Below are 15,129 nucleotides of genomic sequence, written 5' to 3'. Positions count from 1 at the left end.
AGACTGTGGGGCAGAGAGAGAGAAGAAAGATGATTTAATGTACTGTATGGTCAAATCAATACTGTATCTATTGTTACAGTTCTGTAATGTTTGTGTATTATTTGATCATCTGATGGACACACAGTCTTACCCCACGATTTTGTAACCCTAATTTTTCACCCGGTGCCAATTTTCTAAGTGATCCTGGGCACTACACTCCCCTCACCAGCCCCTCACCATGCCTCCTTCAATGCATGAGAGCCAACTGACCTTCTTGTCACCTGACAGGGGAGAGTTTCCCTGGTTGGACGTAGCGCGTGGAAGGAACACGTTATTCCAACCAGTTCCTTTCCCCTCCATCAGGCGCCCCGGCTGTCATGGGGGAGGAGTTTAGTGACCAGGATTACTACATGTTTTTGTGAGGGTATCAACTACCCTCCACACAGAGTAGGCAGTCTTACCTCTCTTAACATCACCACTGTTTGGAACTTCTGCTGAGACTATCACCATGGAAACCACTGGAGAGAGAGAGGGGGGGGGGGGGGGGCAGAGAGACCAAGGGAGACAGAGATACAGAAGCACAGACAGATAGAGACAGACAGAGAGTCAGGGTCATAGTGTCTATCTGCTGCTGATGGGCAGGTTGGTGCCTTGCATGGTTTCCATAAGTAACTTTTACATTTGGACTGATGTTGCTAAAATTGCCTATATATATTTTTTTTAATTGAATTTGAATATCATTTTTTTATATTTCATTTCCTGAACTACCAATGCGAGGAAAAATGCTTTCATCATGTCACGCATGATCAACAATAAAGTTTGAATGTGTATGCACTGCACACAGAAAGTTAAGAACATATATAGCTGTTAGCGATAAAGTTAACATGAAATGAACACACGGCTATCAGTTCTCCTCAATGCTTTATTATTTTTAATATTCGAACATATTCAAATATTTTATACAATATATCATTATATAAAATAATGTACAGTAGTACAATAATAAACACATACGTGCACACATACAAATGCTCTAATAACAGGCTAAACAAAATAGTGAAACCAACTATATTAGTTAAGAGTTATGGCTTTAATGTATGTTCATTTTTGCGTTTTTTGATAAGAATAGAGATTTTTTTTGATACTTTGATAAAGTATAGTTTTGGACCGCGTCGGAGGGGCACAACGTTCAGCACGGCAACTCGCACGCTTTAGCGAGCTCGTGGTGCTTCTCGTGGCTCAGGATCGCTTGAGTCTACTCAGCCCCGTCCGAGTTATGTACCGATAGGCACAGAATCGTAAGTTATCGTATACTGTCCTCCTGGCCTCGCCAGGTTTCTAAAACCTAACTTTCAATTGACGTTTATTCACCTGTTTCCTAGGCTGTGTGTTTTCCACTTCCTGTCGATTTGATCCATTGAAATCCAATGACACTGGTCAGATGACCAATGATATCCAATGAAATCGACAGGAAGTGGAAAACACACAGCCTAGGAAACAGGTGAATAGGGAGACACTTTAAGGAAGGGAGAAGTCTTGCCTGCCTCTGCGCTGAACCAACGTGGTGCGACCAGCGTGACCAGACACACCCACACACACACCCCCACCCGAACACACACACAGGCGCACGGTGCTGTGGAGCGTGCACAACACAGACACATTGGGTGGTGTGGCAGCGTGACTATATGTTCTTAACCTTCTGTGTGCGGTGCATACACATTCAAACTTTATTGTTGATTATGCATGACATGATGAAAGCATTTGTTTTTCACATTGGTAGTTAACATTACATTACATTACAGTCATTTAGCAGACGCTTTTATCCAAAGCGACTTACAATAAGTGCATTCAACATAGGTAGGGAACGAAACTACTAATCACCAGAAGTCTTAAGTGCATTTTCTGCTAAAACAAGCAACCAAGAGTATACCTAGCGCTAAGGTAAAAGTGCAATATATCAGCTACCTACTTAGTTAAGGAAATAAAATAATAAAACATGATATTCAAATTAAATTAAAAAAAAATATATATAGGCAATTTTAGCATTCGAATGTTTTTTTTTTTTACATTTGAATTATGTTCGAATAGCGAAATTCGTTCTGACACACACACACACACACACACACACGAAAGTGAGTATAATAATTGTACAGGGTGTTTGTGCTCACATAATAATAGTAATAATAATAATAATAAGGGTAATAATAATAATGATAATAATAATTGTACACAATGTTTGTACTCACAGACTAGAAGGCAAAGAGATGTTCTCTCCATCCTGTCTTGCGGCTCACTGACTTGGTTGTACCCATAGACTGACTGTGTGACTGTGACGTGAGTGCAGCTTCCTGGTCTGAAATTGAGTCCATATACTGTAGGAAGTGAGTTCAGATAGTTCATATCAATGGCCTGTAGTTTCGCTGTTTTATCCCTGCTGGTGTCAGAAAGAATTTCTCTCAATGCAAGTGGGTGGGTTTTTGACAACTTGATTTTCTTACCTTAATAAACATTGTCATAAATATTATATGCTTCCAGTCGCTAGTTTAAAGTCTTCTTTCCATCATCATGATATGAGTTTTGGTAAATTATGCTCCCATTTATTCTTTTTTTTCCCCTAATTTTTTATCCCACAATTTTGTAACCCATTGTTTTCACCCAGAAAAGTGTATCTGAGGTTAGGGTTAAGGTTAGGTTTAAGCATAGTGTTTGTAAGGTTAGGGTTATGGTTAGGGTTAGGTTAAGGTTAGGTTTAGGCATAGTTTCAGTGGAATTTAACTGCGTTGCCTCCATGTTTGCTGACTTTGTTACATATCCGTGTGGCTAATCCCCTTTGATCACCAGCCATGGATGGTGCGCCATCAGTAACAATTCCGCTGACTTTACTCCATGGAAGTTTCATGCCATCAACAGCTGAACAGAGAGAGTCAAATAAATCCACTTGTAAGGCCTTTTAGACCTTGGAGATCAAGCAGCTCTTCTTTTATGTTCATGTCATCATCAACTCCTCTCAAAAATAATAGTAATTGGGCAGTGTCAGACCTGTCTGACCTGTCATCACACATGAGTGCAGGAGGGAAACCCTCCATCCTGCGCTTGGAGCGCATGATGGAGGGTTTCCCAACATTTTTTTCTGCCAGGGCACACCTTTCATAACCAAAAGATCCCAGGGCACACCTTTCATAACCAAAAGATCCCAGGGCACACCTTTCATAACCAAAAGATCCCAGGGCACACCTAGATATACGGTGTATATATAGAGTATATGCATATTCTTTACACTGTGCGTGATATAGAATGGGGACAAAACCTTTATTTTTATCACATTTTTTATATATTCTTCAATTATGCCGGGAAAATATATTTTAAAAGATCAAAGTGTTGACTATTAAACCATGTAATGGGCCAAAGACCCACCGTTTTTATTTTATTTTTTTACGTCAACTCACTTTATGCCATATCTGACGGAGTTGACAAAATGTTATGTTTTTTTTTTTGTCTTTGTGAGTTGACAATTTATTTTTCAAAGTTGCTTAGGTTCTATTAATCTGAGTTCCCAGAAGTTTTCGCCAGCTCTCGCATACAAAAGGGAGGGGCGAGGAACTTCTGGGCCAAAACCCCTGTATTTGTGGGCGGGATGTAACATACGCTCAGAATCTGAGCGGACACGCCTCTTATCGGTCTGAGAGCTGTGCAACTCGTTTAAACAGTCCGACGAGAGGCAAACAGCAGTACACAACAATGGCGGCCGCAATTTCTCAAGGAGAAATTGCTTCCCGTCGCTCCTATTTACATGCCACACCCACTGCATGTGGATCCTGCCCCCTTTTCTTGATTGGCTGTTGATTTGAATCAGAATGCAGTGGCCACGCCCCTGCTGTCCAGGCTTTGAGCCGAATACTCCCAGACTAAGGTTCTATTAATGCTAATACATTTGTTTTGGCCGTGCTGAATGTTGCGAAGTCCACTAGAACCGACTCAGCACCGTTCGAGTTACATACCGATAAGGACAGAATCGTAAATTATCGCCCCCCCGTAGATCGGCTATTTTCAATGTATACAGTAAAGGTTAAAAGTGCTCATGGCCTAGTGCAGAGGTCTTCAACAGGGGTTCGCCGAGGTTCTGCAAGGGGTCCGTGAAATTGTTGCTTGATTAGACAATAAAAAAAATATATACATATATATTTTTTATTTTCATTTAAAAAAAAGTCTGTTTAAACGAAATCATGATTCTAAACAAACACTAGCCAGGCAAAACCATAGATATAGAAACCTACAGGGACGTGCTGGGCCCCTAATTCAGCCTGGGAATCTCAGATAGAGAGGCCCGTAATCTCTGAATGCTATATAGAGTCTGGAACTACAACTCCCAAAATCCGAGAGAGGAAGCCGGCACTTCCGTTGATTGATTGATTGATGTACTTTATTTAGTAAGACATGAGAACAACAGTATGGAAGTACAAATTCACAATACAAGGTCTACTAAACTGGAAGAGCACTGAGCTTGTTTAAGATGAGATCCCCATGCACACAAATCATGATGACATATAAGAGACAGACAGATATACACAACTACTATACAGAATGTCATACAATCAGCTTACAGGTTACTGGTATGAAGAGTGAAAAATATGTACAAGAGAAGAAAAAGAAAGGGGGGGGGGGGTAGGTTAGGACTTGGGGTAGGTTAAGACTTAGACAGGGGCCATTTTCGAATTGCAGCCTCCTGAAGGTGTATCTTTAGGGCAGTTTTGAAAGAGAGTAGGGTTTTGCACTCCTTTACTCCTTTTGGTAGGGCATTCCACATTTTTGATGAATAGCTTGAGAACTAGTTCATTCCCTTCACGAAAATATATTTTAAAATATCTTTACATTTTATTATTTTATTTCCATTTCTGCTAAGCACTAAGCTAAATATACTTAGATGATTTGTATTTATATTAGGATAAATTTGCGCGACTGTAAAGACGAAACGGAAGTGGGGAGGAGGCTTCATATCCGGTTTATATTCTAATCAAGATCAGAGCTTCTGAGTCCCAGACTGTATGACCGGAAACATTTGAAAATTGTGGGAGGCAACAGTCTGGCCACACGAGACTAACCTTTATATGTCGATGGCTATGATCTATGGGCTAAACCATAGAAATATATAAAGGCTAGATGACTCACCCGCGCTGCTGGCCAATGGAGTACGACGTTGCCACATGGCGGCCATCTTGCGACAGTCATTCATAACATTATGTCTATGGTGCATGTACTATTGAAATAACCATAGCGTGCTCAATTTTCATCCGTTTTTCAAACGGTTTGGTGCGTTGTAAACACCAAAGATGTAGTTATGATACTGCATACTTAATGTTGGGTTAAGCCTTTTAAAAAAAAACATGATTATAATTATAAGTATGCAGTATCATAACTACATCTTTGGTGTTTACAACACACCAAACCGTTTGAAAATCGGATGAAAATTGAGCACGCTATGGTTATTTCAATAGTACATGCACCATAGACATAATGTTATGAATGACTGTCGCAAGATGGCTGTGGTTGAGCTACGCTTGCGACACCCCCTTGACATAGAGGTATAATATAACCCTTGAGCCATCTAGCCTTTATATATATCTATGGGCTAAACAAACACAGCCTCTCAGCTTGCCCTGCTGCTGGTAATTGACTCACTTCCTGTATATCCTCTGTGTTAGCTGATCACTTCACAGTAGGACTGCACTGCCCTCTGGTAGGTAGGCAGGGTAACCAATAACCATTCTAGGTTCATATTATTACAACATGATTATTGTGCAATTGACAGATTGTTGTTGTTCTCAGTTAATAAGGTATTATAAATGGCAGTACGGCCGCCCTAATCACTTTACATGTATGTTTAAAATAAAAGCATGAATATATTAATCTGACTATTCTTTTTAATAGCTCAGTATTGAATGCACAATAACATGCATGGTATGTTTATATATGAAACACAATTGTATACATAATTATACAAATTGTATAATTATGTATATTATACAACATATTTTGTATAATACCATCTCCCCATCAGTTTGGGGGTCCCTGGCCTGAAAACGTTGAAGACCGCTGGCTTCTTTTGGGCTTGTTTTCCTAGACCTGGGGCCTATTACACGAAAGGAGAATTAAATAATCCTGGATTTAAGTCAAATCCAAGTCTGGTCGTACAGCCTGGTTTATTCTGTTCCACGAACGCCAAGCCAGGCTGAAAAGGAGCGACTTTGTCAAGCTAGACCTAGAGCAGGGGTCTTCAACAGGGGGTCCGGAACCCCTAGGGGTCCTCAGAGTTACTACAGGGGGTCCCCCAAATCTTTGTGTGATAGGATTCTTTTTTACATTAACCACTTGAACCCTAACACTGTTTTTCTGAGGAGAACTTTAGCCAAAAATAGCAGATCTATACTCGCAGGGCGAGGCGTTGTGAGCTTGTAGATCTGCTATTTTTGGCAAAGAGGTAATAGGTGTAGAGGGAAAAAAGAGCAGACCTAATTTAAAAAAAAAGTTATATAGAGGGGGTCCCATTTAGCAATTACATCACTCACTCAAATGTGTCAGCAATTAACAGATTTGAGCCTGCAACTATTTCCATCTGAGCATGTCATCAGTGTTACTGTAGACGTGTTTATTTGAATCAAGTCGTTAAAATATTCAAGATCCCAGATTATGTACAAATTGCTTTCAGTTTTATGCAGCGCCCCTACCAGTGCAGATGTTATTTACAGCTGGATGATCAAATCTGGCCTTACCCCACTATAGAGTACAAATCTACCAAATAAACGGGTCCTCTTCTTATCTCAATTAGTCTCTCTGCTTCTGCTACTTTCGAAGCTTTTGTGTGACGCTGTATAGTATGATCAAGTAGGGTGTTAATTTACCAAAAAACACAGAAGTTAAAATATGGAGTTAAGAGGTTTCTGGCCGACAAGTAATTGAAACTTGTATTAACAAACAGCCGCGTGACTCGTGGCATGATCTGTCCTTCAGTCATACTTTAGGGCATTTATGTGATGTCACTCAGTACAGATTTATAAAGCTGCAAACTGCAGGTTCATATAACTTTTGTCACTAGGTGTCACCAAGTCGCCCGGTGAGGAAAAGATCTCTCTCTCTCGCTCGCTCGGTCTCCCTCGCTCTCTCTCCTTCCGTCTGTCTGGTCTATCTCTATTGAAAATACCACACGTCTGATGGGAGGGAGGAGAGTGTAATCCAGTAGCCTACTTCCTCGTATATGGCAGAGTGCGACTGAAATGCGTCAGCACAGCACTCCCACTGTGGGAGATACCATGTCAATTCACCATCACCATACAGGGTTATTAAACGCGATATAAATAGGGCAGTAGGTTATAACACGTATGAAAAACTAAACATTTTTAACATACATAATTCAATAAATTAAAGTTGTATGACCCCCCCCCCCCCCTAAAGCCAAAATAAAAAAAAACATGCCCCCCCCCCCCCGGGCCATACCAAGGTAAATAACGACCAGTTGATCAAGTTACACGAGTTACCATTTTTTTCTGGTAAGTAGACCTGTCTTTTCTGTCCAAAAAGTGTATTTTAGCCGTGTGTGTGTGTGTGTGTGTGTGTGTGTGTGTGTGTGTGTGTGTGTGTGTGTGTAGCGTATGGTGGGTTCTAGAGTTGACCGGGCAAGATTCTTAACCCCCCCCCCCTCCCCTCGCTCTGCTCCTTCCCTCTACTTTCTTACATGTTTTAAATCAAATGTCTTATCTAGCCTATTTATTGGTTTTATTCTTTCTTTCTTTATGTTCCTAGATGTGAAGATGGCGATCTACCATCAGAGACATTCGTCACGTTTTCTGCTAGTTTCAGTTCTGTTGCTCTGCTACACAGGAGGTAAATTAATTAACGAACCTAAGGTCATTTGGCAGCTTATTTATGAACATTGAATTAATTTAGCATAAATTGGTCATGTGGTCAACAAATATTGACTCATTTCCCATCTAAAGCTGCTATTTATAATTCTTCAAAATGTGCTCCTGTTCATATAGTCTGTTTGTTCACCACACTAAGCAAACAATGTTTATATCTTATCTTATCTTATCAGGTACATGTCTGACAGTGAAATCATCTGTTGGAGAGGATGCTGTTCTACCATGTGACGTTGGTATCACCACTGATGTTGATAACCTGACTGTAGAGTGGTTCAGAACTGACCGACCAGGTGATCAATATGTGTATTTCTGGAGGGGCAGGGTAGAAGTACTTGATGATAAGAATCCTTCCTACAAGGGAAGAACTTCCCTCTTCCAGGATGAAGTGAAGAAAGTGTTCCTCAAACTGACCAGAGTGAAACCATCTGATGAAGGAGACTACATCTGCCACATTGATGAATTCTACAAGAAATCCACCGTTCAACTTACTGTTGGTAAGGACGTTGCAGGGCCGTGGGAAGGCGTTTTAGTAGGGGTGCTGTAGCAAATACATGTTTGCTCATTTTTCTTTATCTGTCTGTCTGTCCGTCTTTGCAGGTACAGCAACAACAAAAGTAAAAAGGAACCACGTTGTTGGGAAGGTAGGACAGAACATCACTCTACAGACTGGTGTTAGTAAAGTGCCTCATGATTCTAATCTTCTCTGGTCATTTGGTCCAGAAAAATATGTTCTGGCACATTCCTTCAGTGGCCAGTTGCATAATCAAACCATGGACAAGTTCAGAGGAAGAATCCACCTGGACAAAGAAACTGGATCTCTCCTCATTACAAACCTCACCCTCACTGATACTGGTATTTATGATGGACAAGTGATCAACAGAGCTAGCTCATATCACCATTTCAAAGTCACAATCTTTGGTGAGTATATTAGAGAAAGTTGGAACATATCCTATATTTCTTCAAATATATCATGGTCAGTAAAAAAAAGAAATATCATTGCAGTTGAATGTTATGTGCACAGCAACAAACAATTCAATATATATATATATTCAATAACAGTAAAATGACCTCTCACTATGTTACAGCCCCAGTGGTCAGTGTCTCCATGGAACTGGAAGGTGACACGTTAACCTGCAGCTCCAGAGGAATCTACCCAGAGCCCACTCTCACCTGGTCCACCAGCCCTCCCATGAACCACACCTTCAACTACTCAACCACTGTCACCAAGACTACAGAGCAGCTCTACCACATCAGCAGTTCTCTGACCTTCACAGCAGAGGACTCACATCTGGACTACATCTGCTCTGTTGGCACAGAGGGAGGAAGAAAGACTGTCACCTTGAGTCGTCTCCGTAAGGGTTAGGGTTAGGTTGGGGTCTCCGTAAGATATTTGATCTACTGACTTGAATAAGCGTTTTACAGTTAAAACAATAATTGTGATGTACAGCTGGTTCTCAAACCTTTTCATGCCACATATTTGGCCACGGACCCCCATCTGAATATGTTTTGTGCCAGGGACCCCCAGAAGAGAAGATTTGTGTTAAAACATGCTAAATTATTCAACATTATTCAAACTCTTTCAAGACTTTAAAAAAATGTTCACAACAAGCTAAGACATGAACTGACATGTGATTAAAAGACAAAGAATAAAAGTGTGTTTTAGAGCAACTGGTTGGCTTTATCTTAAGCTAAAACAGCTTACAATGAGTAAGCTGTTTTAGCTTACTCATGTTAGGGTTTATTAAGGAGGACCTACTGGACACAATATTAAGATCAAATCTGTGTCCTTTCTATCCCAGAACACACTCCTTCTAATAACTGCTGGACCAACCTGTCTCTTAATATTTCAGCTCCAGTCCATTTTTTCCTACACTCTGCTGATGTAGCAATTCCCTGCAAGGCACCCAGCTCTACCCTGAAGGACTTCAGTGTCACCTGGAGCTTCAACCACATTGAAACCATCCTCAGCTACTTCTCCACCAACCCTCTACCTCTGGTCACAGACAAATGGAAGGAACGAGTGAGGGGCGTGTCTGAGTCGGGCGCCCTCCAGCTCAGCGCCTCCTCAGTGAAACTAGAGGGTGTCTACAGATGTGAACTCTGCCGTGCTGATGACACGTATGTCAGCTATACCTCACTGACTCATAATGTCATGGTCTTCAGAATCCAGGAAAATAGAAATAGAGGTAATACAAATACATGAAATACTGTTACTTGTGATCTGCTCTGAAGTATATTTGGACATTCTTTTTGTCAACATCTTGATTTTAGCTTTCTGCCCAGAAATCTGTTGTTGGCAGAACAGTATTTTCTATACTCAATGTGTTTAAAATGGGCTATTACAGTGGTAGTACAATACTTACTTTCCCCTCTTTTAGGTCATGTTGGAGTCATCATCCCCTTCATCATCATCATCATTATAGCACTAGCTATAATGTACCTGTGGAGGGCGAGAAGCAGGGCGAGAAGCAGAGGTAAAATGAAAAACAATCTCCACTGACACACTTTAATTAATTGTATATACTGTATGTTGATATTGATGATATAGATACAGCAGTGAAGCAAATAATCTTTACACTGTAGATCTGTATTTGACATTATAACAAAAAAACTATTATTGTTATAGGCTGATAATACAAAAAAAATCTTTCAAAGCAAATCTCAATGTGGTAAAATGGTATAATCTGAGAACTGACAATGGGGAATGAGCTCTTTTCATTTTTGTTTACAGCTCAAAACATCTGAAGCCAAGAAGGAAATAAGTCCCACATAGTAGCTGATCCTCACTGGAGGATGACTACTGCCTGAACCTTCTGTGGCTGTACCAGCTGACGACCTGCCTGAGCCCTCGCCAGCCGTCTACATCAATCTGCCTGCAGCCCGCTGCGCTATCGCCAGCTGTCTTCACCGACGGTCCTCCTGCGTCCTCGTCGGCCGTGTCCTCGTTGGCTGTGTCCTCGTCTGCTGTCCCTACTAAACATAGAATAAATACATATATATAAATAGCCTTAAAACACACAAATATTCTCATGAACTACAGAGGTTATTCAATAATTCCTTCTTCACACTACATAATTTACCAATCACACCAGCACATCATAACCCCCCCAGCTATCCTGATATGGTCCAGCCCAATCATGCTGAAACACACAGGCAATTGTTAGGCATTCAATCCAACCTTAACAATAAAACTTACATTGCACTTCTCAACCATATTGCACCTATTCTCTATTGCACCTATTACTTACATTACACCTGCCCATCATGATTGCCACACTTTTGTCTCCCCAGGAGGAACTCTTTAGCTGAGTGGCCAGCTCAGCCAAACAGGAAACAAATCAAATGCATTCAACAACTTGAATATTTGCAATTCTGGGAAATTGCAAAGTGTGGTTGCGCCAACATGAGTCGCCGGTCACGGCCGCCGGGACTCGAGGAATACGCTGGGAGGAATACCGTCGGAGGCCGTGCGACGTGTGATCTGAATTCGGTGCCGATCGGATCCTGTGTTCGTGATGCCTGGCGTATTGATTTTAGGAGATAGGCCCCTCCCACAAATGTAAAGGGCCACAAAAAAATATGTGGGAGGAGGAGCTAAAAGTGTGATTTGAAGAAAATTCAAAATGGCGGAAAATCTATCCAGAAGCAAATGGGCGTGGCCTCATGAGTTGCGTCATGACCCAAGGAATCCAGGGGAAAAAAGCTTTTTATTCTACGACCTACGTACGGTTCAAGAGTTATAGGCCAAAAGGTAAAGTGGACTGTTATAGTGCTACCATGAGGCCGACTGGTGTAATTATTTTTTGAATAATTTCGCACTAAATAATGAACCTCCCCTCCATGAGAAAAAAATACTTGAATGGGAGTTTTTTAATTTTACCATTTAAGTAGAAGGGGACATTTAATGTAGTAATAAATCCATATCAATTAAACTATGTAACCAATCTCTTATAGCAAAATACAAGCGCACAATTCCCGGTGAAGCCGGTCAATTTGACATATGGCACAAGTGTGGGAAAAAAGAACTGTGGGAGGAGTAAGCGCACCAAAATAGAGTAAGGACTGTGCAAATTTGGCTTAAATCCAGGCTTATTTCATTCTGCTTTCGTGAAATAGGCCCCTGGTTACACGATTGTATGGGTTGATATATCTTTTGTTATTATATTGTTTTTGTATCTGTAATTGTCTGTTTTGCACTGCTTGTTGAGACCTTACTAATACCAAGAATGTTGATCATATCACTCTAGTTCTTAGTCCTTTACACTGGATCCCTGCTGTCTAAGAACTGATTTGAAAATACAGTACTACTGTTGGTTTATGAAGCACTGAATGGTTTAGGGCCATTGGGGGTCCTCAACAACAAATCTTGAAGGTCCACAAATACGTTTTTGAATAAGGCTAGGGTCCGCACATGCACGCGCGCGCAGCGGATTTCGGCGGATTCGGGTACTTTCCCCCCCGTTTTTTGTTACTTTATTTTGGTTTTAGGGTTAGGGGTAGGTTAGGGTTATAGAAATAATTTATTGAAAAAAAAAAATGAAAAAAAAATGTTTTTCTTTTTTTTTTATTATAATTTTCCCAGGGTCCGCAGAGAGGTGTCCCGCGGTCCGGTCATGGACCGCGGTCCGCCTGTTGAGTACCCCATAGGGAAAATACCTTTCTGTTTGCCGCAGCCTTTCACTGAGGTTTTTAATAATTTCTTATCCGATCTCCATATTTTACTTTTTGCTTTGTATTTTATATTGTATTCAAATATCTGTTTATAATGTTTCTTTTGCACTCTCTAGATGCTCTTTGTACTTTTATTTTATGTAAAGCACATTGAATTGCCTTGTTGAAATGTATACAAACAAACAAACCTGCCTTGCCTTTATGATTAATTGAATACATAAGACCAACATGTGAAAACAACGTTTTTTTGTTATCCTTTTAGCACAATGTTTACTGTACTTCCGTGTACATTTTTGAGTAATAAAATAATCCAATCAATCAATCAATGTTTCTGTGTAAAAACATTGCTGTTTGAATATGGTTTTCTTTAGCATGTCAACGCTTTGTGACTAACAACGATATAAGATGTAATTTTGAGGATCTGCTTCCTACCACTGTCTGTACTGTTTCTGATTACTCCTCTAGTGCATTTAACATTTGGACTATATGGAACATTTATCAAATGTCTGCTTTCATTTGGTATGACTGAACTTGAATCGCAGGGTCCAGACAACTACAGTACTGTACTGTACATGCACTGCCCTGACTTGATCTATACTGGAAAAGAGACTCTCAATCCCAACAAGACTAACCCGGTCAAAATGACTAGGATTCAGAATTCAGAATTATATATTCATTGAAAATGATATTAAATTCTATAGGAAAGGTGGCAGGGTGCAACAAGATTCTTGTCTTTTTGTGAATGCCAAATCCATTGTTATACGATGCTTTGAGCTGTTTTGCCACTTTGAATGTGAAATGACCACTGTGATCTACAGTATGTACAACTGTCCCTAACATAAGCATTTGGAACAAGTTTTCAGACAATAGCCACACATTGTGGCTGTATCACCACAACTTGACAGTTGCACTACAGCAGTGGATTTTTGTAGTTTTTTTTTTTAATGTATGGCATTTCTTTTATTAATTTATTAAATTATTTTTTAAATAATAAAAACGAAGACCCCCAAAAAAGCAAGCTCACAAACTCGTCACAATGTGACATAAGCTGATCATTATGTTTGTTGTCTATTTAGACCGTCTATATTATAGCCGTTGAAATGATATATATAATATAGACGTCTATATACAGACGCTTAAAAAACAGCGAATCAACGTCTAGGCTAAGAATAGACCGCTAAAAAACTTTCACTGTTAGACCAATTATAACCCTGTTTTAGACGGAGGTCTAATAGCCGACTATGGCTCAGTGGGAAGAAGCGTGTCCCTTATCAGTTCAATAAGGGACACGCTTTTAGTTTCCAAATAAGGGACAATGTTGTTTCAAGGGATGGTAGCAAACCCTAAATACACTGCACCTGTAACTCCTGTTCAAGGAATTTGGCCACGGCCTGGAGTCAACACGGATCACAGGTGTGTCTCACACACACACACACGAATACTGTCATTGTATCTGACAAATCGCCGAAGGGCAATTATGCATTTGCCTTGTTGTTGAAATGTGCTGTACAAAAACAAACTGCCTTGCCTTGTCAGCAGACAGTGTCAAAAGCAGAACTAAGACATTGCATAGACGTAGCATAGTCTTTAGTGTGATGTTGGTACAGTATATGACTCACCCTGAGACCTCACAGTCAAACCACTAAAGAGTGAGTCAAGCAGTGGTGGGAAAAGTATTCACATTTTTTAGAAGAGAGAGAGAGAGAGAGAGAGAGAAAAAATAGCCGATCTACAAGTTCACAACATGTCGCGATGTGAGATTGTAGATCGGCTAATTTCACAATTGTCAAATGTTTCTTTTTTTTTCAAATGTGGTTTTGGACATGGTGTGATGGAAAACAGTGGCTGTGACATTAGAGGAAGTCGAAACTGCAGCACAGTGCCAGTAACCCTAACCCTAACCCCATCAAAGTGGACCCTTACGTATCTGTAAATCAGAGTGTACAGATGAACCAAATGGAGCTGGGTCCATTTGGTTCATTTGTCAGTAAGTAAGCCTTTCTGAGCCATGTGACCCATAGGCCTCGTCTCCTGTTTCTGTAGCGTGAGGCAGCTTGATGTACAAGTATTAAAACATCTAGACATGATACTAGTATGTTGCAGGGACTTAACCCCCTGAGTGTCACACAGGGAGGTATTGGGTCCCATTTCTATACTCTTTGGTATGACCTGACCGGGGAATTGAACAATGACTCCCTTGTTTTTCCCTGGCACACTCTCTGCAGAAGTTCCCTTCTGGGCGTTCTGCCAAAATGCTTTACAGCGTCGGTGTCAACAATGGGCCAATTCACGTTGACAGCTCAAAGAGAATGCCCTGGATGTTCCTTCAACACAGATAAAAAAACACACAGAATCAAAGGTCAATCATAGGCAGTCTAATCTCCCAAACATTAGCTGCGACTAGATTGTCTGTTAAATATACCCACAAGGAAGTAGCAAATTAAGTTTTTGTTTTCCTAGTCTTTTCGAGGCCCCCCCTCCTTGGGCCCTAGTAACTCAGTCCCACTTACACCCCCAGTGTGACGCCCCTGCTCTCACTCTTTCTCTAGAAAGAGAGAGAGAGAGA

At 40.6% G+C, this 15,129-nt stretch overlaps 2 protein-coding genes across 2 annotated transcripts in view; one reads left to right on the top strand and one right to left on the bottom strand.

Annotated features, from left to right (window-relative positions):
• The window catches only part of tomm70a (translocase of outer mitochondrial membrane 70 homolog A), a 115,207-nt gene that overhangs the window by 31,073 nt on the left and 69,005 nt on the right, over nt 1–15,129 (bottom strand). The gene's annotated exons all lie outside the window — the stretch shown is intronic.
• LOC311051304 (T-lymphocyte surface antigen Ly-9-like) lies at nt 7,466–13,038 on the top strand. Its single transcript, XM_084065856.1, has 8 exons — nt 7,466–7,520; nt 7,774–7,854; nt 8,066–8,386; nt 8,490–8,810; nt 8,978–9,244; nt 9,743–10,078; nt 10,271–10,366; nt 10,624–13,038. Exons 2-8 carry the CDS (start codon nt 7,782–7,784, stop codon nt 10,635–10,637), a joined length of 1,428 nt encoding a protein of 475 aa, XP_083921982.1. The 5' UTR covers nt 7,466–7,520; nt 7,774–7,781; the 3' UTR covers nt 10,638–13,038.

The sequence above is a fragment of the Gymnoscopelus microlampas genome (assembly GCF_963454915.1).
Source record: "Gymnoscopelus microlampas genome assembly, chromosome: 9".
NCBI classification, from domain to species: domain Eukaryota; kingdom Metazoa; phylum Chordata; class Actinopteri; order Myctophiformes; family Myctophidae; genus Gymnoscopelus; species Gymnoscopelus microlampas.
The sequence above is the reverse complement of the archived record's forward strand: the minus strand, read 5'-3'. Positions and strand labels throughout refer to the sequence as shown.